This window comes from Panthera leo, chromosome B2 (genome assembly GCF_018350215.1).
Source record: "Panthera leo isolate Ple1 chromosome B2, P.leo_Ple1_pat1.1, whole genome shotgun sequence".
In the NCBI taxonomy this organism is placed as follows: Eukaryota; Metazoa; Chordata; class Mammalia; order Carnivora; family Felidae; genus Panthera; species Panthera leo.
The window spans coordinates 275,809-302,045 of NC_056683.1; the positions used below are offsets into that span (position 1 = coordinate 275,809).

Consider the following 26,237-nt stretch of genomic DNA (forward strand, 5'->3'; position numbering starts at 1 on the left):
TGCCAGGCGCTGTCGCTGCTATTCAACGACGTGTGTGACAGTGCTGGGTGCTCACTGGAGCCTGGGGCACACGCCTGAGAAGATGTGAGGACCCTCCCTCCTAGGGATCAAGCACCACAGAAGAATGGCGGGTGCTGGTGACCTTGGGCCTAGTGGCCCCTGAGCACCCCCTGCCTTCAGTCTCTGAGAACCCTGAGCAGCTGGCAAGGAAACTGCTGTCGGAGAACAGAAAGTACTGAGTGGTCCATTAGGGCAAGGAAACCTGGGGACTCCTGACTCCTCGAGTTCTCTGAGAGGAGGGAATGATTCCTCGAGTTCTTTGAGAGGAGCGAGTGGTTCCCGAGATCTCTGAGGGAGTGGATAATTCCGCTCTGAGGTCTCTGAGATCTCTGAGAGGAGCGGATGATTTCTGGAGTTCTCTGAGAGAAGCAGTTGATTCCCCAAGTTCTCTGAGAGGAGGGAATGATTCTTTGAGTTCTCTGAGAGGAGTGAGTAGTTCCCGAGATCTCTGAGAGGAGCGGATAATTTCGCTGTGAGGTCTCTGAGATCTCTGAGAGCAGTGGATGATTTCTGGAGTTCTCTGAGAGGAGCGGGTGATTCCCCGAGTTCTCTGAGAGGAGCAGGTGATTTCTTGAGTTCTCTGAGAGGAGGGAATGATTCCCTGAGTTGTCTGAGTGAAGTGATTCTTTGCAGCTCAGCTTTTGTGTTTCCCTTTGGTACTGTTTGTTTAAAGCAATGCTCACATTTTTGTGGAAGATTGGAGGCCTGGGTGGTCCTCTCACTTCATCGTCCTGTTCGGAAGGCCTTTCTGAAGTCCCAGGAGAGCTCCTGTGGGTTAAGTCCCAGAGCAATGGTTGAACACCAGTCCACTGTGATTATTCACTGCAGGCCATTTGCACGCACTGCAAGTTCCCCTGCTCCCACGGCGGCTCCTTCTCAGGGAAAGGCAAGAAGCCTGTGCGGTAGGCGAGCCTGTGGTGTGGAAAATGTGCTGTTCCAGCCCCAGGGTAGACCCTAAAAGACCATTATTGCTGCCTCAGATGTCTTTTGCACAGCTCTGCAGAGGTCGAGGGTGAGCTAAACGCTGTGGGAATCAGGAAACCAGCTGAGCAGATGCCCTGCTGGAAGGAAGTTGGAAGAGCCAGGTGCTTCCAGCCCTGCCTCTGTGGGGATGGATTCTCCCACAGGCGTGTGACCTTGGAGCTGAGCTTGGAGTGCCCTGGGCTTTGGACTGCCCACCTGGCTGCACTGTGCTTCCCGCCTGGGCACCCACTATCAGAGAATTTCGGGAGAGCTCTATGCCATGTTGGTGGTGTTTCTACAAACAAGTTCTGACTGGGAACACGTGGGCAGGAGCTCCTCTGGGTGCACGTTCTCTAATGAGTGAGGGTGTAGGTGGAGGCAGAAAGGAGGTAGGCAGGTCTGTAGGTGACAGCTCTGAGGCTCAGGACAGACCGTAAGGAAGGCGTTGTGCTCTCGAGACCCTCATCTGGCGAGGACACTGCGGCTTGGGCAGAGCGTGGCCCTGGTCTGGGGTCCGGGGTCACTCTGCTAATGAGTAGAGCCAGCAGCCAGACTTCTCGTACTGGTGTTCATTGCTGCACAACCTGTTGCCCTAAAACAGCACCTTAAAATACGAGTAATTGTTGATCTCCGGCTCTGTGGGTCAGGAGCTCACACAGGGGAGAGTGGGGAGATACTGGAGACAGCTGAAGGCTGGGGGCTGAGGTCGTCAGAAGGGCCCAAAGATGGGTGATGTCCATCAGTGGAGACCTCAGCTGGGTGGTCTGGTGGAGCCCTAGGCGTGGCCTCTCCATGTGGCCTGGGATTGCTCATGACATGGTGGCTGGGCTCCAAAGGTGTGCATCCTGGGAGACACGGGAGCAGACAGCCGGCCAGGTTGAAGCTGTCTTTTTTCTGGCACAGCCTTGAAAGTCACATGGTGTCACTTCTGCCACGTCCCATTGGTCCAGGCCGTCCCAAGGCCTTGCACGTTCAAGTGCCAGAAACACAGGCCCCACATCCTGGAATGAATGTCACACTGTAAAAATGTTCATGGGACAGGATAAATGTGCTGTTGAAGCTGCCTTTGGAAAGAGTGACCCATCACCTGCTGTGTGTGGTCCGCGTCCTCCAGAGACGGTTCATGGCACCTCCTCATACTGCTTGTCTGCACCCCAAGCTGATGGATCGTGCAGCCTCTTGTTAGACCTTGCCTTCTGGATGCTTCAGGGCCAGCCGGAGTCCCTCACTGGCTCTTTCTGACAATGCTGGTTGCCGCCGTGGTCCTTGTGACCTTGGGCCCCTCTGGACTGCTGCCTTTTGGTTTGTTCACTCAGGCTTTTGGAGCAGGGAATTCTTTGCACTTCATGGTCCAATAACATAAGGGAAAATCAGAGAAAGGGTCCCCCCCCCACGACTCATCCCCAAACAGTTGTGATGTTCAAAACCCATCACCAATATGGCAGCCCCCCCCCCCCCCCCCCCCCGTATGGCCTGTGGAGTAAGATAGGAGACACTAGAGACTCTCCTGGAAGATAAACTTGGGCTCCGGTGGCGGCAGCCGCTGCCGTGAACGTGCTGAGGCTTTGAGGGTGGGCTGGTGGAATGTTCCCTCCCAGTGTGTGGAGAGCGGTGGGGACAGGGGGAAGAAAAATCCTCTTTTTCCTCTACCCATCTCCAGGTCTCCAGCTAGCGGGAGACAGGCTTACAGAGAATGACAAACGTTTTCCCACAGTGACTGCATCATGCTCATAGTGACCTAGGAGCTCGCTAGTGCCCATTCTAGGCTGCACTAAGGGCAAGGGGCTTGGGCTTCTGAACCCGTTGGGGGAGGAAGTCAGGGAAGACATGAAAGCAGACTGCACAGACAGGCTTGTTTTGCAGATTTAAGTCAATGACTTCATTGATCAAAGTTGTGGAGTCCCCTTGGAATTCAGGGAGGGAGGCATCCTCACAGATGCAAAGGGACCTGTGCCTACCTTTGCTTAGCGCTTTTCCTGCATCATTTTCCTGCATCGCTGGTCCTCAACGGCCTTGGCTCGAAATAATCCATATGCTAAAGAGGCCTATTTTGGTTGTGGGTTCTGGTGCCCTTCAGGAGTGAGGGATTGATTCTGCATGGGAGAAACGGGAAGCCTGGCTCTGCGATGCAGTGGGAGCTGGACCCCATACATGGTTTTGGGGTGATGGTAGGATTGGCAGCTGATGGCCAACAAAGAATTCTTGAAGGCGTCTTTGGTGCAAAAAGGTGATTATAAAATAATAAAAGCACGAGGACCAGACCCATGCGCAGGAAGAGCTGCACTGGGGTTGTGAAGAGTGACTGGTTACATGCTACAGAGCTGGGGGAGGTAAAGTAAAGAGGAATTTTCTTAAAGGGATTTCCATATGCTAACGAAGACTCCTTACTGGAGGCCTGGCTGTCCTCAGGCTAAGGTGGTTTTCCGCCTAGCAAAGCATCAACATAAGACAGTGGGAGTTCCTGGAGATTACGCTACTGATAAGATTGCCCTTTTCCCCTGATATCACTAAGATGTTTATAAACTGATGGAGATGATATCAGTTTAACTATTTGTTTTCTGTTCTTCCTCCTTGGGCAGCAGGAGAACCTGAGGAATATCACACACATCCCACCTCGGGGGTGGTGCTGTCTGAGGAATAGCACACACATCCCACCTGAGGGGCGGGGTGCAAGCTGAGGAATGTTGCACGTATCCCATCAGTGGGGGGTGCATGTATCCCATCGGTGGAGGGGGGGAGGGTGCTAGCTTGTGCCTGGCCCTCAGCTTGCCCCACCCCTGCCATCGTTAGTGTCTTACCTACCCAGTGGGTGCCTCAGAAGGGAACCAGTGGCCAGACTTGAATTTGCAACTAAAACCCTGAGGTTCTTGAATGACACCCGTAAATACTTCTGGCTCAAGCATTGTACCAGGTGGATGGCTAAGTGCCTGTCCCCGTGGGACCTAAGTCTTACAGGCTTCAAGCATTTGTAAGGGTCCCACTTCCCAGTTTTTCCCAATTCAGTAGCTTCCATGCATTCCTAAAATAATGTCCACCTTCCTCCTTAATCATTCAGGTCCCTGATGTAACTCCTCCCACATCTTCCCACCATCATGCACAACATGCGTTAGCTCTTTGCACACAGTAAATCAGTGAATATCTCCTGTTAATTTTGCTCCCTCTGCCGTGGTTCAAACCTCTCAGAAGAATCCTCTGCTTCCCGGGCACCCAAGCACTCATACACTTTGTTCTTTTATTCTGGGTTCCTTGGATCTCTTGTTTGCCTTTGAAAATTAGTAACGGAAATCTCACCACAATGGAGTCCAGAGGCCGGCAAGGGACACTTCAGGCCCAGCACTGCTGGTCAAATGCAGACCTGATAGGAAGAGGGGGGCTTGACCTTGCAGGTGGAAACCATTCAGCTACTCCAGCAGGAGCCCCCCTCCCCCAACAGCTCAGGCACTGAGAAGCCACCACACTCCCAAGTTCCCAGTTTACTCCAGTGGACTGTTAGCTCATAACAGCCTTCTCAATGTGATGTGGGGAACAAAGACAAAAGAAAATAATTAATTTTCTTTGCAACTTGCAGCCCATTGACAAGTCCTTGAGACACGCACAGTGACCTTCTTCTGGGAGCTCAGCTGCCTTGATGTCAAAACTTTAATGTAACATTATCTCAACCCCCAGGATCCTTTAACAATCCCTTTGGGAACTTCCTTGATCTCAACTGCCCCAAGGTATATGCCGGCAATCATCCTCCAAGCTTATAGCCCCTGATACACATCTGGAGGGTCTCATAACTGAGATTTTACTACTCTGTAGTCAGTGACCTTTTCCTAACAGGAGCTATCCCTTCAAAGTCCTGGGAACCTTGCTCCCAAATCCCTTACAGACTTACTTATCCCCACTAAGACCATATAATCAGTCCCTCCTTACAACCCTAGTGCAGCTCTTCCTGCCCATGGGTCCTGTTCCTGTGCTTTAATAAAACCATGTTTTTACACTGAAGATGCCTCAAGAATCCTGGAGGCGCCTGGGTGACTCGGTTAAGCGTCTGACTTCAGCTCAGGTCATGATCTCATGGCGCATGGGTCCAAGCCCCGTGTCAGTCTCTGTGCTGACAGCTCCTTCAGGTTCTGTCTCCCTCTCTCTCTGCCCTTCCCCCACTCATGCTCTGTTTCTCTCTCAAAAACAAACGTTAAAAAAAGTAAAGAAGAAAAAAGCCAACTACATTAAGTTCTAGGGAAGTTGTGCTTTAAAAAGAAGTCTTTCTTGACCATTCGCTCTGAACCCAACATTTTCTCATCCACCTCATCCCTTTTGTCCTTAAAATGTGTGCTCTCTCCTCTGTCCCCTGGACTTGCCTACCTGTTTGTCCCAGATTGTAATTCTCTTTTTTTCTTGTGCTGGTAAAATGACTGGCAGTTTTTACTAAGGCCAAGAGCCTTGAAGTCACTTGTGTGGTGCTTAATCAGGCTAGAAATATGCCTCTGAGCATCTGTATCTTCTCCGGCTTCTCCGGATTGTGGTTGACTAATCTTAGTAGAGATTTTCTCCTGAAGTTTCTAGTAGATAACTTTACACATAGAATTAATTCAGAATGAGATGCTAGTTTTAAGCCTGTGTTAAAGCATTTATTCAACAAATCAGGTTTCATTAAAAGTTTCTTAGACTGCTTCATTTAATTCTCTGTCATATTTCCACACCAGGGCCTCCGTGTGAACGGAGCTGATAAAGAGGCAGAAAGACTGGAGGTTTCCAGATGCCAGTGAGAGGAAGAGGGCAGACGTGGTCATGGGAAAAAGAAATTACCTAAGTGATTTGAAAAGTGGAATTAAGGTCAACATTACTTGTGGGGATGAGATTAGGACATTAATATAAGATGGGGGGGGGGATCTACATTGAGATCAGGACATAGGCTAACATGAGGTGGAGGAGACAATAAATTACTCTGGACGGATGGCTGGAAAGAGGAGGATGGAGGGAGTTAACACAGCTGTTCTGTGCATGTTCAGCCAAAGCCTCTTTATGTTGGGACTAGAATAAACATAGGATTTTTTTTTCTTATCAGCGTGTACCAAAGAGAACTTGGAATTGCCATTGCCATGGAAAAGCTAAGAGACCACATCTGTGGGATTAGGATCTTCCAGAAAGCTTTACACATTTTTTTGTAGATATTTATTTATTTAATCCTTTGCTCATTTATAGAATTAATTGGGTGCCAATTTTCTGCAACATTTCAGTCCTTGCCTTCTGAGAGCCTGAAATCCAGGGGTGGAGGTGTGTGTGAGCCAGGAACACAAACCATGAGCTGTAACAAAACTTCCAGCAGCTTTGAGGCATGTGATAAACTCTCATTCCCAGGAGGAAACCTCCTTCACGTGGAAAATCAGATTTCTAGATTGGGATGATTTCCTCAAAGTTTGCTGAAAGGCTGAGACTTCCTAACTGGGCTAAAGAGGCACTGTTTGTACCAAAACACAGGGTTAACAACACAGATTTGAGTCCACCCACCTGGGTACCAATCACTGAACTTCTTCAGCTGCTACTTAAACTGTGTCTTACTTTTTTTTTTTTTAAGGCTTATTTTTATTTATTTTGAGGGAGAGAGAGAGAGTGAGCAGAGAGGGGGAGAGAGTGAGCAGGGGAGGGGCAGAGAGAGGGAGAGAATGAGCAGGGAGGGGCAGAGAGTAAGCAGGGAGGGGCAGAGAGAGAGGGAGAGAGTGAGCAGGGGAGGGACAGAGAGGGGGAGAGAAAGAATTCCAAGCAGATTCTGCATCATCAGCGAAGAGCCTGATGGTGGACTCGATCTCATGAACCCTGAGATCATGACCTGAGTGGAAATCAATAGTTGGATGCTCAAATGACTGAGCCATCCAGGCGCCCCAAAATATCTTTCTTAGTTTGTGCATCTGAAAAAGCTAGTATCTGCTTCGTGGTGTTGTGACAGGGACTGATGCGTTAATATGTGTAAATTACTTTAAATGGTACCTGAAATGTGTACGGGTATGTGTATTGTACACACTTTTCCTCAGGTAGGTAAGTCCCTCCCCCGACGTCAGGCGCAGTGCCGAGTGAAGCCGGCAGAGGGCGCCAGAGCCCGCGTTGTGCAAACGGTCCCGTGCCTCCGCGCGGCCAGGGCTCTGGGGGTTCTGCAGGTTGGCCTGCGGATCCGGGCAGGGCCCTTGGGCACTGGGAGTGGCGGGGGTGGGGTGTGGGTGTGGGGTGGGGAATACAGGTACCCAGGTGACCCGTGGCGCCGGGCGGGGTTGGGGAGGAGAAGGGGGGGGCGGGGGAGAAATGCAGGCGCCCAGGTGACCCCTGGATGCTTGGGAAGAAACGCTGGTGCCCAGGCGACCTGTGGACTCCGGGGGGGGGGGGGGGGGGGTGGGTGGGGCGGGGAGAAATGCTGGTGCCCAGGTAACCCATGGGCATTGGGGGCGGGGTGCAGGTGCCCAGGTGACCATCCCCGCTTGGCGTATGGGCTTCATCTGGCCCCAGGCCTAAGGAGGCTGTGACATTTGAGTGCCTTTGAGAGGTTGCGGGGCCTGGGTCTTAGGTGTCAGCTGCGTGTTCCTGGGCTGGTTTCAGAGCTTGAGGCTCCCCTGTTCTGCTGTCAGAACAGAGAGGGTGAAATGGATGGAAAATATCAAACACACATAAAGAAGTGGAAACAACTTGAGGGAGAAGCAAAATGATGTGGCAGGGATCAGACATGGGGGTGAAGCAGTGATGTGACCGGTGATCCAGGCACATGGTGTGGAGATGGGGACAGTTCCGGACGGAAGAAAGGAAAGAGGACGGATACATGATGGTTCCTATAGTCTCACCTCACATGGAGGTGTGTGCCTTCTGAGCAGATTTTCCATCTCTACCTTACACACATGGCGCACAGACGGACACGACAGACGGACATGCACACAGACAGACACATGCACACAGATGGACATACACACAGACGGACACATGGACGGACACACACACACAGATGGAGATGCGCACACAGACGGAGACGCACACACAGACAGACACCCACACACAGACAGACACACAGATGAACATGCACACACAGATACATTTATGGACAGACACAGACAGACACATAGACGGACACGCACGCACATACATGCACACACAGATGGACACACACACAGACGGAGATGCACAGACACACACAGACACACAGATGGACACGCACACGCACACGATTACAAGCACACACAGATGGACACACACACAGATGGACACACATACACAGAGATGCACACACAGACACACAGATGGACATGCACACACACGTAGACAGACACAGATGGACACGTATACACAGACACACGCACACAGACGGAGATGCACACACAGACAGACACCCACACACAGACACACAGGTGGACAGACACAGACACATAGATGGACACGCACACGCACACGATTACAAGCACACACAGATGGACACACACACAGACGGAGATGCACACACAGACACACAGGTGGACATGCACACACACGTAGATGGACAGACACAGACGGACACGCACACACAGACAGACACCCACACACAGACACACAGATGGACATGCACACACAGATACATTTATGGGCAGACACAGACACTCATACACAGATGGACACGCACACAGATGGAGACGCACAGACACACACACACAGACACACAGATGGACATGCACACACAGACACATACATAGACACAAGACAGACACATAGATGGACACGCACACGCACACGATTACAAGCACACACAGATGGACACACACAGACGGAGATACACACACAGACACACAGATGGACATGCACACACAGATACATTTATGGACAGACACAGACACATAGACGGACACGCACACACATACACGCACACACAGACAGACAGACACACAGATGGACATGCATACACAGACACATAGATGGACAGACACAGACAGACACATAGACGGACACGCACACACACACACACACACAGATGGACACACACACAGACGGAGATGCACACACAGATGGACACGTACACACAGACACGCACACAGAGAGATGGACACACACAGATGCACACGCACACAGACGGACATGCACACAAAGACAGACACACGCACACAGACACGCACACGGACTGACACGCACACACAGACGGACACACGCAGGGCGCACACACAGGCACGCGTGTGTGCACGCACACACACACACACAGCTACTGCCCACCCCTGTGGCGCCCTGGGTGAGGAGGGCGTGGTGTGGGGCACAAGGCATCCCCACAGAAGCAGGTTGATTCCCTGGGGACTGGAAAGCACCCAGGCAGCTCTCAGCACTCCCTTGGGTCCCTGTGCCTCCCAAGCAGCGTCCCAAGTGCCCCCTTTACCCCTCTGTTCCTCAGGGTGTGAACAAGAGGGTTGTTAAGTGCTGGAGTGCCTGCCGCATAGCAGAGACTGGACAACTTGCCCCTTTGCTGAACGTCGGGATTTGGGGGCTGCAGGTAGACAGTAATGACTGAGTCGTAAGAGGGTGACCACCGCGAGGTGGGAGGGGTGCATCCGGAACGCCTTCTTCCACCCTGTGGCAGACTTGACCTGAGCACTGCTCGGGCAGGGGCAGTGAGGGACCACAACAGCCAGCTGCATCTCACCGTAAGTGGCGTTTCCGCGGGACAGTGCAATCAGAGCCGGGACCTCACACAAAAATATCACCCACCTGCCCGTGGGGACACAAGAGCAGACGGAGAGGGGGTGGTGTCAGGACCGCTGACTCCACCAGGCCAGTGGCCCAGGTGGTGGCCGCCAGCTGCTGGCTCAGGCAGGGGTAGCATGGTGCAGGGGCCAGCGGACGGCCACGTAGCGGTCAAAGGCCATCAGTGTGAGGACGACGCACTCCGCGGTCCCCAGGAACGGGCAGCCCAGGAGGCTGGTGGTATTCGCCCGAGGTGGGCCGCATCTGGGCGGTGCAGCTTGCGCTGAAGCATAGATCTAAGGAGAGGTTCAGGGCGTGCAGCCTGGGGGCCTGCACTGACAGCAGGATGATGCGGGTGCTGCCCCCCTGGGTCTGCACAGGGGGTTCCTTTGGGCCCTGGGTGTGCAGAGAAGTCCCCCGGGGAGCTCTTGCTGGCGCGGCCGGTTCCTGTCCCGACTGGACGGAACTCACCTGGTCTGGCAGGTGCACCAGGTCGGTGGGGCGTCCTGGAGGAGGGGCGCGCGGAGGTGGGGGAGCGGGCATCCCGGAGGAGAGCGCACGGTGGTGAGGCATCTCGGAGGAGGGGCACAGGGAGGGGGCGGCGGGAGGGGGCGTCCCGACGGAGAGGTGGAACTTCCAACGGGGCCTGGGGCTGGCGGGCTGCGGGTGAAGGAGGCTAGTGGAAATTTCCAGCACTGCGTGCCCTTGGCGCCCCTGTGCTCTGAGTGCTGCTGGGGGAGCTGTGTCCTCCCTGCGCATTTGCCAGAAGAACCAGCAAAGTCATGTGTGTTTTGAGTGGATTTTCGGGTTATAAGCTATGTCTGTGGAGTGGATCATTTCTCTATTTGTCAGAGGAATTTTGTGGGGCTGCTTATAATCCATGCGTCCTCCTTGCAGGGGTTGAGGGGGGGAGAGGGGGTTCGTCAGGGACTGAGGTTGTATCTAGGAGAAAGGTCTTCCCTTTGCGGCTAACGATCCGGTTCACAGACGGGTCTGTCACTGCCCTGAGATGCTCACAGGCAGGACGCAAGCCACAAGCACATTTAGATCGTCATTAATATAGAAACATTATCAAAGACTCCAAGCTTTTTAAAAATTATAATTTATTGTCAAATTGGCTAACATACAGTGTGTAAAGTGTGCTCTTGGTTTTTGGCATAGATTACCGTGGTTCATGGCTTCCATACAATACCCAGTGCTCATCCCAAAGGGTGCCCTCCTCCCTGCCCATCACCCACTTTGCCCTCTCTTCCCTCTCCCCCACCCCCATGAACCCTCAGTTTGTTCTCTGTATCCAAGAGTCTCTTATGGTTTATCTCCCTCTCTCTCTGTTTGTAACTATTTTGCCCCCTCCCCCATGGTCTTCTGTTAAGTTTCTCAAGATCCACATATGAGTGAAAACATATGATATCTTTCTCTCACTGACTTGTTTCACTCAGCATAATACACTCCAGGTCCATCCACATTGCTGCAAATGGCAGGATTTCATTCTTTCTCATTGCCAAGTAGTATTCCATTGTATTTATAAACCACAACTTCTTTATGCATTCATCAGTTGATGGACATTTAGGCTCTTTCCATAATTTGGCTATGGTTGAAAGTGCTGCTATAAACATTGGGGTACAAGTGCCCCTATGCATCAGCACTCCTGTATCCCTTGGGTAAATTCCTAGCAGTGCTATTGCTGGGTCATAGGGTAGGTCTATTTTTAATTTTTTGAGGAACCTCCCCACTGTTTTCCAGAGTGGCTGCACCAGTTTGCATTCCCACCAACAGTGCAAGAGGGTTCCTCTTTCTCCACATCCTCACCATTATCTGTTGTTGCCTGAGTTGTTAATTTTAGCCATTCTGACAGGTGTGAGGTGGTATCTCATTGTGGTCTTGATTTGTATTTCCCTGATGAGGAGTGATGTTGAGCATTTTCTTCATGTGTTGGTTGGCCATCTGGATGTCTTCTTTAGAGAAATGTCTATTCATGTCTTTTGCCCACTTCTTCACTGAATTATTTGTTTCTTGGGTGTTAAGTTTGATAAGTTCTTTATAGATTTTGGATACCAACCCTTTATCTGATACGTCATTTGCAAATATCTTCTCCCATTCTGTTGGTTGCCTTTTATTTTGTTGATTGTTTCCTTTGCTGTGCAGAAGCTTTTTATCTTGATGAGACCCCAAGCTCTAAAGGTCAGTAATACCAGGGCACTTGGGATTCTCTGTCTCCCTCTCTCTCTGCCCCTCACTCCCACTCCTCCCCTTACAAAAATAAATGAATAAACATTTTGAAAAATATAAAGGTCAATAATTCCAACATACTGAGTGAATGAGGGAATAGGGTCTGTAATAAGGTGAAAGACCACTTTGGGTGGATATATCAGGGAAAGCTTCCTAGAGGAGGTGACTGTTTCTTCTGTAGAAAAGAGGAGTATTGGGGCATAGAAGGCTGACTCAGAGATGGGGCAGGAGGCTGTAGCTAGGGGCAGTTGAGAGACAGGTACTCAGGGGTTCCTGGCCTTGGGTGACCTCCACACTCAGGGAGGGGGAGGGCAGGGCAGCCTCCACATCTCCTCACACTGGTTCCCAGCCTGCTGTACATCTTCTGGATGTTTCTGTTTCTGTATCATACTTGGTTTTCTTCTTTTTCTGTCATCATTCTTATAGGACATATTTTATTTTTTTCCATATTTTTATATATTCAAGAAAGTGTGAGTAAGCACATGTCTACAGTTCAATGAGTAAGAAAGTCAACCAGCAACTAGGTTACAGAGCTGAGCAAATGTTCCAAGTGTGCCCACGCCCCAGATGCAAACACCACGCTGAATCTCTAATGAACCATTCCTTTGTTTTCTTCTGTGGAGATATATTTATACATTTGCCCATTTAAAGTATGCAACTTCATGGTTTATATGTTCACCAGGTGTGCAACCAATGTCCTCAACTCCAGAGCATCTCCTGGCAGAGAAGAACTTGACAATGGGCAGTCACCCCCTTTACTTCTTTGTGACTCACAAGTCCTGTACCCTGAATGGTAGCCCCGCCTCTGTTGTCCCCCACCAGCCATTGTCCTAATCAACTCATTTTCATTTCTGAACTCCTCATCCTCATCCTCATCCTCTTGGCCTCTCCATGCTCCCCTTTCTTCTTCCTCAATCTCTTTAGGTGGCCTCTCCCTTAGGGACCTTGTCTTTCCTCCCCCAATCTTTGTCTTCTCCACTATCTCTCATCTACCATTTTGTTCCTGGCTCTTCTCCCCTCACATTCGTCTAGTGGTTTTTGCATTTCCTCATTTCTTTGGCCCCACGAGTGTGAGCACTGCGCTGGGAGCCAGGGCCTGGGCTGGGGAGCCCACTGAGAGGAGTGAGTGAGAGCCCAGAGATCCCTACTTGCTACATATCTGCTGTGTGCTCAGTCCTTCCTTTGTGTCTCAAGCGGCCCACCCACCCAGTTCTCACAGAAACCCTGCAAAGAAGATCCTCTTATTCCACTTCTACCAAGAAGTAAATTGTTTTAGAGGTTAAGAAACTTGGCTGAGGTCACTAGCCACAGGTGCCAGCGCAGTGGGATCTGGACTCTGCTATTGAGGGCGTGTCCAAACTACCCTCTCCCAGGAGAGCACACTTCCCACTTACCCTCAGGTGCACTGAAACTCCCCTCTGCTGCGGTGACGACAAACTCTTAACCGGTGTCTCCACGTGGACGCCAAGGGTACTGGACCTTCGGGCACGGTGGTCTCTGGTCTTCGCAGGGTTGCTACAGCTTCCCACCAGGCCCGTGTCGTGTGCCAGTGCGGGGAATTTGGTGAGAAGGGTGGGCCAGCCACGGCGGGAATGTCTACACCACAGAAATTGGCCAGCCCTTCAAACGGAGGCTCTGTCTCCCCCAACCTAGCTGGTGGCCAGATCTTCACCAGCTTGCCTCTAATCACCCTCCTACCCTACGTGCCCCTGTCTTTAACAGGAGGAAACCGAAGCAGACCTTGTTCCAGCACCAGCGAATGTGGCTGTTCTCTGGGGTCTGCTGGGCCCAGGTTGCCTCACAGCCTCTACCAAATGTCTTTCCAGCAGTGGGGATTTGCCCTTCCCACCAGAGCACCTCCAGGTATCAAGCTGTGGAGTTGCAGACTCTGCACCCCACCCTGTTTATAGAGTCTTAATGGAATTTAATCCCTCTCCTTTCTCCTTTCTCCCTTCTTAGTTTAGTCCCTATGGCTGTTTCCAAACCTACAAGGGAAGACAGATCAGGTTTGCAGCAGACCTATCCACAGAAACTTGACAGGCCAGAAAGGAGTGGCAGGATACATTCAATGTGCTGTATCAGAAAAATATGCAGCCAAGAATTCTTTATCCAGCAAGGCTGTCATTCAGAATAGAAGGAGATATAAAAAGTTTCCCAAACAAAAATTAAAAGAGTTAGTGATCACTAAACCAGCACTGCAAGATTTTAAGGGGGACTCTCTGAGGGGAGAAAAGATGAAAAAATTAGAATAAATAAATAAATACCAAAAGCAACAAAGATTATAAAGGCCCAGAGAACACCACCAGAAACTCCAACTCTACAAGCAACGTAATGGTAATGTATTCATATCTTTCAGTACTCACTCTAAACATCAATGGACTCAATGCTCCAATCAAAAGACATAGGGTAACAGAATGGATAAGAAACAGGATCCATCTATATGCTGTTTACAAGAGACCCACTTTAGACCTAAAGACACCTTCAGATTGAAGGTAAGGGGATGGAGAACCATCTATCATGTTAATGGTCAACAAAAGAAAGCCGGGGTAGCCATACTTATATCAGACAATTTAGACTTTAAAATAAAGACTGTATCAAGAGATGCAGAAGGGCATTATATCATAATCAAGGGGTCTATCCACCAAAAATCCCTAACAATTGTAAACATTTATGTGTCAAATGGGGTAGCACCCAAATGTATAAGTCAATCACAAACATAAAGGAACTCATTGATAGAAATACTAGTATAGTGGGAGACTTCAACACCCCACTCACAGCAATGGACAGATCATCTAATCAAAAAATCAACAAGGAAACAATGGCTTTGAATGACACACTGGACCAGATGGACTTCACAGATATATTCAGAACATTTCATCCTAAAGCAGCAGAATATACATTCTTCTCCAGTGCACATGGAACGTTCTCCAGAATAGACCATGTAGTGGGACACAAATCAGCCCTAAGTAAATACAAACAGATTGAGATCATACCATGCATATTTTCAGACCACAACGCTATGAAACTCGAAATTAACCACAAGAAAAATTTGGAAAGGTAACAAATACTTGGAGATTGGAAGAACATCCTACTATGAATGGGCTAACCAAGAAGTTACAGAGGAAATTAAAAAGTATATGGAAGTCAATGCAAATGGTAACACCACAACCCAAAACCTCTGGTATGCAGCAAAGGTGGCCATAAGAGGAAAGCATATAGCAATCCAGGCCTTCCTAAATAAGGAAGAAAGATCTCATATACACAACCTAACCTTACACCTTAAGGAGCTGGAAAAAGAACAGCAAATAAAACCCAAAACCACCAGAAGACAGGAAATAATAAAGATTAGAGCAGAAATTAATGCTATCAAAACAAACAAACAAAAAAAAAAACCCCAAAAAACAATAGAACAGATCAATGAAACCAGAAGCTGGTTCTTTGAAAGAATTAACAAAATTGATAAACCACTAGCCAGTTTGATCAAGAAGAAAAAGGAAAGGACCCAAATAAATAAAATCAAAAATGAAAAGGAGAGATCACAACCAACACAGCAGAAATAAAAACAGTAATAACAGAACATTATGAGCAACTGTATGCCAATAATATAGACAATCTGGAAGAAATGGACAAATTCCTAGAAACATATACACTACCAAAACTGAAACAGAAAGAAATAGAAAATTTGAACAGACCCATAACCAGTAAGGAAATCGAATTAGTAACAAAAAATCTGACAAAAAACAAGAGTCCAGGGCCAGATGGCTTTCCAGGGGAATTCTACCAAACATCTAAGGAAGAGTTAACACCCATTCTCTTGAAGGTGTTCCAAAAAATAGAAATGGAAGGAAAACTTCCAAACACTTTCTATGAAGCCAGCATTACCTTGATTCCAAAACCAGAGACCCCCACTAAAAAGGAGAACTATAGACCAATTTCCCTGATGAACATGGATGCAAAAATCTTCAACAAGATATTAGCCAACCAGATCCAACAATACATTAAAAAAATTATTCACCATAACCAAGTGGGATTTATACCTGGGATGCAGGGCTGGTTCAATATCCACAAAACAATTAATGTGATTCATCTCATCAATAAAAAAAGGACAAGAACCATATGATCCTCTCAATAGATGCAGAGAAAGCATTTGACAAAATACAGCATCCTTTCTTGATAAAAACCCTGAAGAAAGTCGGGTTAGAAGGAGCATACCTCGAGATCATAAAAGCCATATATGAACGACCCATGCTAATATCATCCTCAATGGGGAAAAACCGAGAGCTTTCCCCCTAAGGTCAGGAATGAGACAGGGATGTCCACTCTCACCACTGTTATTCAACATAGTTTTGAAAGTCTTAGCCTCTGCAATCAGACAACACAAAGAAATAAAAGGCACTCAAATAGCCAGGAGGAAGTCAAATTCTCACTCTTTGCAGATGACATGATACTCTATATGGAAAACCATAAAGATTCCACCAAAAAACTGCTAGAACTGATTCATGAATTCAGCAAAGTTGGAGGATATAAAATCAATGCACAGAAATCGGTTGCATTCCTATACAACGTCAATGAAGCAACAGAGAGATCAAGGAATTGATGCTTTTTACAATTGCTCCAAAAACCTAGGAATAAATCTAACCCAAGAGGTGAAAAATCTATACACTAAAAACAGTAGAAAATTTATGGAAGAAACTGAATTGACACCAAAAAATGGGAAAAGATCCCATGCTCCTGCATAGGAAGAACAAATATTGTTAAAATGTTGATACTACCCAAAGCAATCTACATATTGAATGCAATCCCCATCAAAATAACACCAGCATTCTTCACAGAGTTAGAACAAATAATCCTCAAATTTGTACGGAACCAGAAAAGACCCCGGATAGCCAAAGCGATCTTGAAAAAGAAAACAAAAGCAGGAGGCATCACAATCCTGGATGTCAAGATGCATTACAAAGCTGCAATCGTCAAGACAGTATGGTACTGGCACAAGAACAGACACTCAATCAATGTAACAGAACTGAGAACCCAGAAATGGACCCACAAATGTATGGCCAACTAGTCTTTGACAAAGCAGGAAAGAATATCCAATGGAATAAAGACAGTCTCTTCAGCAAGTGGTGCTGGGAAAACTGGACAGCGACATGCAGAAGAATGAATCTGGACCACTTTCTTACACCATACACAAAAATAAACTCAAAATGGATGAAAGACCTCAATGTAAGACAGGAAGCCATCAAAATCCTCGAGGAGAAAGCAGGCAAAAACCTCTTTGATCTTGCCCACAGCAACTTCTTACTCAACATGTCTCTGGAGGCAAGGGAAACAAAAGCAAAAATGAACTACTGGGTCCTCATCAAAATAAAAGCTTCTGCACAGTGAAGGAAACAATCAGCAAAACTAAAAGGCAACCGACAGAATGGGAGAGGATATTTGCAAATGACATATCAGATAAAGGGTTAGTATCCAAAATCTACAAAGAACTTATCAAACTCAACAGCCAAAAAACAAAAAATCCAGTGAAGAAATGGGCAGAAGACATGAATAGACACTTCTCCAAAGAAGACATCCAGATGGCCAACTGACACATCAAAAAATGCTCAACTTCACTTATCATCAGAGAAATACAAATCAAAACCGCAGTGAGATACCACCTGACACCTGTCAGAATGGCTAACATTAACAACTCGGGCAAGGACAGATGTTGGCGAGGATGGGAAGAAAGAAGATATCTTTTGCACTGCTGATGAGAATGCAAGCTGGTGTAGCCACTCTGGAAAACAGTATGCACGTTCCTCAAAAAACTAAAAATAGAACTACTCTATGACCTAGCATTACACTATTAGGTATTTATCTAAGGGATACAGGTGTGCTGTTTCAAAGGGACACATGCACCCCAATGTTTATAGCAGCACTATCGACAATAGCCAAAGTATGGAAGGAGCCCAAATGTCCATCGATGGATGAATGGATAAAGAAGATGTGGTATATATACATATATATGTATATATGTATATATGTATATATGTATATATGTATATATGTATATATGTATATATATATACACACACACATATATACACACATATGTATATATATATACACACAATGTATATATTGTGTATATATATATATATATATATATGTATATACACACACACACACACAATGGAGTATTACTTGGCAATCAAAAAGAATGAAATCTTACTATTTGCAAGTACGTGGATTGAACTGGAGGGTATTATGTTAAATGAAATTAGTCAGTCAGAGAAAGACAAACATCATATGACTTCACTCATTTGAGGACTTCACGGGACAAAACAGATGAACATAAGGGAAGGGAAATAAAAATAATATAAAAACAGGGAGGGGGACAAAACAGAAGAGATTCATAAATATGGAGAACAAACTGAGGGTTACTGGAGGGGTTCTGGGAGGGGGGATGGGCTAAATGGGTAAGGGGTACTAAGGAATCTACTCTTGAAATCATTGTAGCACTCTATGCTAACTAATTTGGATGTAAGTTTAAAAATAAATAAGAAAATTAAAAAAAATTCCAGAAGAAAATGTAAAAGTGGATACTCTCCTCAAATTTCTCTATGGATACAATACCTATTAAAAAAAGCAGGATTCTTTTCTTTCTTTCTTCTTTCTTTCTTTCTTTCTTCCTTCTTTCTTTCTTTCCTTTGAAACTGACAGGCTAATCTTAGATACAAAGGACTAAGAATAGCCAAAAACACTTTGTAAAAAATAAAAAGGTGGTGAAATTATACTTTGATTTTAAACTTATTATGAAGCTTGAGTAATAAAGACAGTGTAGTAGTGACATAAAGGGAGACATACAAATCAATGGACTATGATGGAAAAATCCAGAAATAAAGACTTACATTTGTAAGTATTTCCACATTGTCCTTCATGAGAGTGGATGAATTATTTTTCCAATCATAAATAAATGAAAATTCTCAGGAACTTTGTGATGGAGTTTGGTTGGCATTTCTGAAGTGGTATTCTAGCTCTCTGAGCCATTTTCCACATGCCCCCTGGGACACCAGAAAACACACAGGAGGGGCCTCTTCTCTGATGGCAGTGACCTGCCTAGTGACCCGCCCGGCACCGGCACCGACACCGACCTGCCTGGTTTTTGAGGGAGTCACACTGGCTGGTTGTACCGGTTGTACGTGTGTGTGTCTGACACCTTCGTTTTATGAGCTGGTAAGACCTCTGTCACATGACATTTTACCTTGGCTGATTTTCTGAATCTGTTTGAAGGGCTGTGGGGAATAAGTTTAGGAATTCCCTGAGCTTGCACCAATGGGTTAACAAGGCATAAAGAATTAGAAAGCCATAGGATGAACACACCCAAGTTTGGGTAAACAAGATTTGGTAAACAAAATTAGGTAAACGGGGCAAAGCCCCTATACAAAGGTGTAGGAATAGGAAATCTCAGGATAAAAATATACAAGATTAGGTAAACAAGACTAGGTATTCCAATTTAGTCCAATAGCAGAAAGCTGCTTTCACAGGAAGGAAGGACCAAATTAGGTCAACAGGAAAAACAGGACTTTAGACTGCTGTGGGGTGAAGTTGCCCAGAGTGGAGCTAATTAGAAAGAGAAAGGTGCCTTGTTGACCCTGAGGTAGCTTGCTCTGTCTTTCTTGTCCCCAGGTCAGTTTAGGTAAACAGAGGTGGTGCCACCAGAATTTTGTTTTGTGTTGACTCAAACCCCTAACACATATATCTTCAAAACTCCCTTTCCCCCACGCCCATGAGTAAACGTTCACGGTTTCATTGTCTCTTTGTGCACACCCGTCAGCCCATCATGCTTGTAAGCCTGATCCTGATAAAAATGGAGCAAGGACCCTGACTTGGGGCTCTTGTCTTCTCCAGGACAGGAGCCTCTCTCGCATTTCAATCCTGCGTACCGCTTTCTTGCTGGGCAAGAGAGAACTCCAGACCCAGAATCTATGACAAATGAAAAGGAATCTTTCTGAGTCTGAAAAAAATTATTATGACAGAGGGAAAAAGCTTCAGATTTCTACTGTGCTAGGAAGCAAGGACAAGGTCAGGTCCTGGGAAGAAATCCTCCCTGTGGCCAGCAGAAGGGCACAGGGCACAGCCTGGGCCGTGGCATGGAAGGGAACTATGTGGAGAGAGATCAGAGTCCAGGTTTGTTGTTTGGATTCCTAGAAAGCACAGTGCATCTTGGAATCCAACCCTGTCTGGGTAAGGAATCCCCTGAATCAGTTTTTCTTAGGGAAATCCCAGGCTTGCCCTTGCAGTGGCTCCGAGCTGCAAATCCCCAGCTCCCCTGGGTGACTCCCCTATGGCTGAGGCGGGTGTGACAGCAACCCCTGTAAACTATCCCCACCCCCACCACCAGTGTTCGGGTGGGGGGCTGTCCTCCTCCAGGCTCTGACGTCTGCTCTCGCAGGCTCTCTGCTGACCGCTGCCCGGAGGTCCAGGCAGGGCCCACCACATAGGATGCTCCATCTGCATACAGACCCGAGCTCGAGCTCGAGCTCATTCCTCACCAGCCTCCTTCTCTGCCCTGTTCCTTCCCTGACTTGTGCCCTTCCTGTAATGCCAGGGCACGCACACCGCGCACTCCCCCTTTCCTTTGTTCTGGGAGAAGATTGGAAGGAAGGCAGTAGAGATTTGCATCTCCAGTCTTGCTTGCCAGCAGCTACTAGTAAGACTGTGGGTGAGTTCCCTTCTTATCAATGGAGCTGGAGGGGTACCAACATTTACCCCATAGAAAGTGGAAACAGGGAATGAGGTGCATTTACAAATGTCTCCTGGAGTTCCTGAAATCTCGTAAGTCCTCATGCCGTTGGTAAATATCAAGTATTTACTGCACCAGACAGATGCCCACGAAGTGCTGAAGATACAGGTCAGTCAAGACACAGTCATGGCCCCCAAGATTCCTACTGTTTAGTGGGGGTGACAGACAAGTAAGCAGGTGGTCTTATTGCTGGAGAAGCTTGTTCCGAGGGGCTCAAGGAAGGCGTATGACTGGATAGAGGATGGGCCCGTGGCCCAGCATAGGAAGGGAGTTAGAGAGGGCTTCCTGGAGGAGGTGCTGCTCACAGGTTGATCTGTGTAAATCCCTGAGGCCGAGGGGCGGGCCAGAAGGAAAGGCATGCTCCCTGACCTGGTGTCGGGGCATCTGCAGGGAACGCGGACGGTGCACGGGCGCAGCTAGACCGGCAGGTCCGTGGCTCGACAGACTCTGTTCCCAAGAAACCTCGTCCTGGGCCCCCCTGCAGGAGCTTTTCCGAGAAAAGGAGACATGGGCCCCAACATGGTGTAGCCTGCCCAGGCGGGAAGGGCTGAGAGGGAAGCATGAGAAGGCGCGAATGGTAAGCAGCTTTCAACACCTGATCTCTGTCCGGGTGTGAGGTCCAGGTGTGAGGAGCGGAGAGGCTCAGACGAGGGGTCCGGGTCGAGGCCAAGGTGACAGGAGGGGTGGGCTCAGACGAGGGGTCCGGTCTGGAGGCCAAGGTGGGAGGAGGGGAGGGGAGGGGCTCAGACGAGGGGTCCGGGTCCGAGGCCAAGGTGAGAGGAGGGGTGGGCTCAGACTAGGGGTCCGGTCTGGAGGCCAAGGTGGGAGGAGGGGAGGGACTCAGACCAGGGGTCCGGTCCAGAGGCCAAAGGGAGGAGGCGAGCGGAGAGGCTCAGACCAGGGGTCCGGGTCCCGAGGCCAAGGTGGGAGGAGGGGAGGGGCTCAGATGCTTTGCGCAAACACGACGGAGATGGCTTCCCGGCTTCTAACCTCTTCTTGCAACGCTGGCTCCAGCCTCCCGCAACCTGATCGGGTGTTTTCTGCTCGGCTACTGCTGACGCTTCAGGATGCCCGGATCCTATTGGACGCCGGATGCAGGTGCAGCCCTGCAGGCGGATGATCTCAGTCTTCCTCCAATTTTATTGACCAGTAAGAGCTTCAAGTAGAAGAACTTGATTTACGTTGAGTTTTTTAAAATATTTAGTTGGTCTTGGATCCCATGACCCTACACAGGCGCTTCTGTAAATCCAAGTTCTGCAGGTTGGAGACTCCTGCGGTAAAATGGGACCATTTCACATCTCTCCGTGAGTGAATGGCCACTGAAAGTACAGTAAAAAAGATGATAACTTGACATATTTAGGGAATTTTTATTTGGAAAACATTGGGAGTACTTTTAATAAATGGTGTTTTGAGAACGGTTTGTGTCACTGTCCTGAGTTTGGGAGCGGGTAGTGGTTCCTTTGGGATGTTAGGAGGATCAGAGTAGTCAAGTCAATTCCCTGAGGGCACACAGCCTGTGCACGCCCTCTTTGTCTCAATCCAAATCCTCCCTGCAGAGCCAGGGAGGAAGCAACAGCTTCCTGGGAGATTCTGGGAGGTCACAGCGCACAGGGAGTAGGTAATGTCCAGCGGAAAGGTGGGGAAACAGTGCTGTGATGTGACAGCGGATATGTGGTGTTCTGGTGTGCGGAAGGTGGGCTCAGCACTTGATTGTTGGTCTAGGATTGTTTTAAGTACTGGATTTGGCTTGCAGGTTCTGGGGCAGGATGGGAAGAAGGTTAGAGAGCTCACGACCCAGGAACCTAAAGTTCTTTGTGAAGAACATTTTATGAACAGTTTTCTGAGCCTGGAAGAACTTAGAAATTCTGTCCAATGGTCTCATGTTAAGGCTGGAAAACAAACATCTGAGGAGGCGAACGCACCTGCTGGAGCGCACGTAGCAGGTGGCTCCCTGGGACTGCAGCCTTGTCTTCCACCCATGCAGGAGACTCATCCTGTGTCTTCTGGAGACCTGGTTCCCTCTGCCAGGCTGGTGTGAACAGGCTGCTCTGGTCACATCACTCCTCAGCGACCCTGGCCAGCCTTTCCGGGTCCAGAGGTCAGGACCAGGGGTGTGGTTGTGAAGCAGGGAGAATTCTCAACAGAGAAGGACCATCCTGTGTTTGGAACAGGAGGGTAGATGCTTTGGCAGAGAACAAAGTGCTTGATCAGACAGTACTCTTTGTTTACCGACTCCACTGTAGCAAAGGTGAAAGAAAATTAATGAGATCATTTGAGAACAAAGGGTACAGACACAGTGGCTCAGGCAGGGGATTTCCAACCCAGCCTATGCATACAAGCCGGACACAAGGCTCTTTTTCCTCAGCCTCCTGCTTCTGGTCCCTTGACTGCAGACATGGCATCTGGTGCTTCCTGCCTCTGTATGAGTTGGGGCTTGATGGTGGGGTTGGGGAGAGGTGGGGCGGGACGCGGCTCAGGAGTGCAGGAGGGATGGAGCTGGGAGGAGCTGGGAAGCCATCTTGCAGGGATGCACCAGGCACCGATATCTACGGAGGTGAAGGAAGATTCTGGAAGTAGAAGAGGTTCTCTTGACTCCTGGGTTCTCTTCTGTGTCAGATCTGACAGGCTGCTTAGGGGAGGGTGGTGGGAGGTGTGAGTGGGCCTTGTGCTCAACAGGGCTGCCAAGATTTGAAACCATGCAAGCCCTTTCACTTTTATTGTGTTTAGGGATCCTGGGCTCTTAAACTTCCTTCTCCTCCCAGAAGAGCGGTTCACAAAACTCATTTATCCCCAGCTGTTAAAGACCTGATACATTATCTTGTAAAGAGTATGTGCACCATGAAGAGAGCTAGGATAAGAGCTTGGCACGGAGGGGCCCCAGTCCAGAAGAAATGTCTGTGGCATCCAGACTGGGAAGATGAGTTTGAGTGGAGGGCCTCCCAGGCTTGCTGGTAATGACACAGGGTAAGCTTGCCCAGTTTTAGATTATTCAAGTAGGACTTAGACCTGGCCCTGCCTCCTGTGAGTGAGGCCCTAGTCTAATTACAGGAGGAGATTGTATTCTACAACAGGCATATATAAAAACACAGGAAATACAGATGAACAAGGCACATAACACACTGAGTTATTATTATAAGGCCATGGGACATTTAAAAAATGAAACAATTCTACAGAGAATAGGCATCCTAGCCAGGGTTTCCTTGTAAGGTAGTCCTGGAGGGCAGTGCTGGGAGTAACCCCTGAGGCCACCAATTCTTGGGAATTCTCTTGGGAGTTGTTTTTAGAGTCTGGTATATATCTTTGGATGCTTTATAATTGTATTTAGTTCCGACCTTTGACAAACTACATGGATAGGAGTGAGGCAAGTAATGTGGGAAACCATCAATGACGTTGGGATGAAGAAGAGGTATGGCTGTAAAGGAATACGATTGATTTTCTTGGGTTCTAAGCTGGAAATTCCAAACGAGAAGTTCCAAGACAGGGAGGGCCACAGCTTGTTGTGAAGGAGCTGGAGGGCCAGCCGGATGGGTCAGAGAGGGGACAAGTGGTGCAAAGGCTGCAGGCATTCCAGGCACCTTGATGCCGGGTCGCTTGGCTTTCATTGTCCAGGTGGGGGTCTGTTCTGAGGAATGGGCATCAATGACCCTCACTGCTAACTTGGACAACAGAGTGAAGAAGATCACTGAATATGTCCGGGCTCAGACCAACGTCCCTGTGCATCGACAGGCAGACAACCATCCACCTCACTCTAAAGGTGGTGAAGCCCAGTGACGAGTAGCTGTCCCTGTTTCTGGTGGAGATCGGTGATGAGGGGCAGAGGCATCTCCTCCAGGTGCGAAGGTCCAGTTCGGTGGCCCAGGTGAGACAGATGATTGAGAGCAAGACGGCTGTAGTGCCTGCTTGAGAAACAGACTGTGGTTTGCAATGGCAAGAAGCTGGAAGATGGGAAGACCATGGGGGAGTATGGCACCAAAAGGGGCAGTTTAGGGGTGCCTGGGTGTCTCAGTCGGTTAAGCGTCTGACTTCGGCTCAGGTCATGATCTCGCGGTCCATGGGTTTGAGCCCCGCGTCGGGCTCTGTGCTGACAGCTCGGAGCCTGGAGCCTGTTTCGGATTCTGTGTCTCCCTCTTTCTCTGACCCTCCCCTGTTCATGCTTTCTCTCTCTCTCTCTGTCTCAAAAATAAATACAAATGTTAAAAAAATTTTAAAAAAAGGGGCAGTTTACTCTTCATGACGACCTACTGTATCTGGTGAGGGGGGGTGGGGTGACCACATCATGGGTGGGTGATCCAGGAGCAGAAGAGCTACTGCTAGCCCTTACTCACCACCCACATCCTTTGATGATTTCCCCAAATTAATGGGAAAGATAGAGAAGATGTGGGGTTAAGTGGGGAGGAAGGGCTGCAGAAAAACTCTGCTTTCTAATTCCCACCTTCCTGGATCTCACATAATTGATTAGGTGGCAAGATTGTGCATGTGACTCCAGCAGAACATAAATCTTTAAGGCACTGTAGAGACAGCATCAAAGCCAGCTTGCAGTTGAATCTTTCCTTGGCCCCCTCCGATTTATAGAGACACTGCTGTTTCCTCTTTTGTCCAGCAAGTTAGTGTAAGTTTTAGAATGGGATCCATGTTCTACTAATTTCTGTGTTTCCATCGATATGTTTCATCTGTAATATCACACCATATGCTGAACCAAACTGAATTTCTACTTACAGAGAACACTGAAATGATTCATCATAAATGAAGTACTCTGATATGATTACAATCTTGTTAATAAAGAATTTAGAAATTCAAATTAAAGTATATCCTGTGTCCCTATTTAAAGCTGTTTGGTATGAAATGTCACCTGGCACTGTGTCCCTTCTTACTCTTTACGTTCGGTAACCAAACTGTTCTCATTTCTGGGGAAGATGGTGAGCACGGGAAAATATTTTCCTCAGGACCCAGAGGTTTTGTGTCTCCAGTGGGAGGTCCTTGGGGCAGGGGTTTCTGGAAGGTGTGGTCTGCCTCCATCACCGTTACCGTCACTGGGGCCTGGCCCTCTCCGGGGAGCGCGGGGCCCCTTCCTCCACCTCCCCCGCTCACTCACTCCCTGTCCCCCTGTCCCCCTGTCCCGCTGCTTGGTACACTTAGGGGTCCAATGCTCCTGGTGGGCATTAGGTTGGTCTGGTTTCCCAAGATGGGCAACCGGGGATCCTGTTTTCGGACGGGGTCTCCTGCAGGTAGAGTGTACGATTTCCCGGTCAATTTGGGGGCCTCCCTGACGCCAGACAGCGTGGGGTCTTTTCATGGTGTGCCGTCCGAGTGGGAGCGGGTGGACGTGACCCGTCCGGTGATACCTGACCCTGGCAAGGGCGGTCACAGTGCCCGGAGGATGGGGAACGTCCTCCCCCAATCCCGCCTTCTCTCTGCCTCCGCCCGAAGGCCACTCTCCCCTGTCTGAACCGTGAAAACGAGGATGGAGGGGCTGCCCCGAACACTCCCGGACCTCAGGGGCTCAGGATCGCCCCGCCCCGTCCGACCTAGGGCACTTGCAGGTTCG

General features: G+C 48.7%; 1 protein-coding gene and 1 pseudogene across 1 annotated transcript; one reads left to right on the forward strand and one right to left on the reverse strand.

Moving 5' to 3' along the window:
- Positions 1-9,319: 9,319 nt before the first annotated feature.
- On the reverse strand, positions 9,320-10,254 carry LOC122219277 (annotated as a pseudogene).
- Positions 10,255-24,271: 14,017 nt separating this feature from the next.
- UBD (ubiquitin D) lies at positions 24,272-25,006 on the forward strand. Its single transcript, XM_042937458.1, is given in 4 exon segments — positions 24,272-24,408; positions 24,410-24,590; positions 24,592-24,681; positions 24,986-25,006. Coding segments are annotated over 4 exon segments (429 nt in total).
- Positions 25,007-26,237: the final 1,231 nt, after the last annotated feature.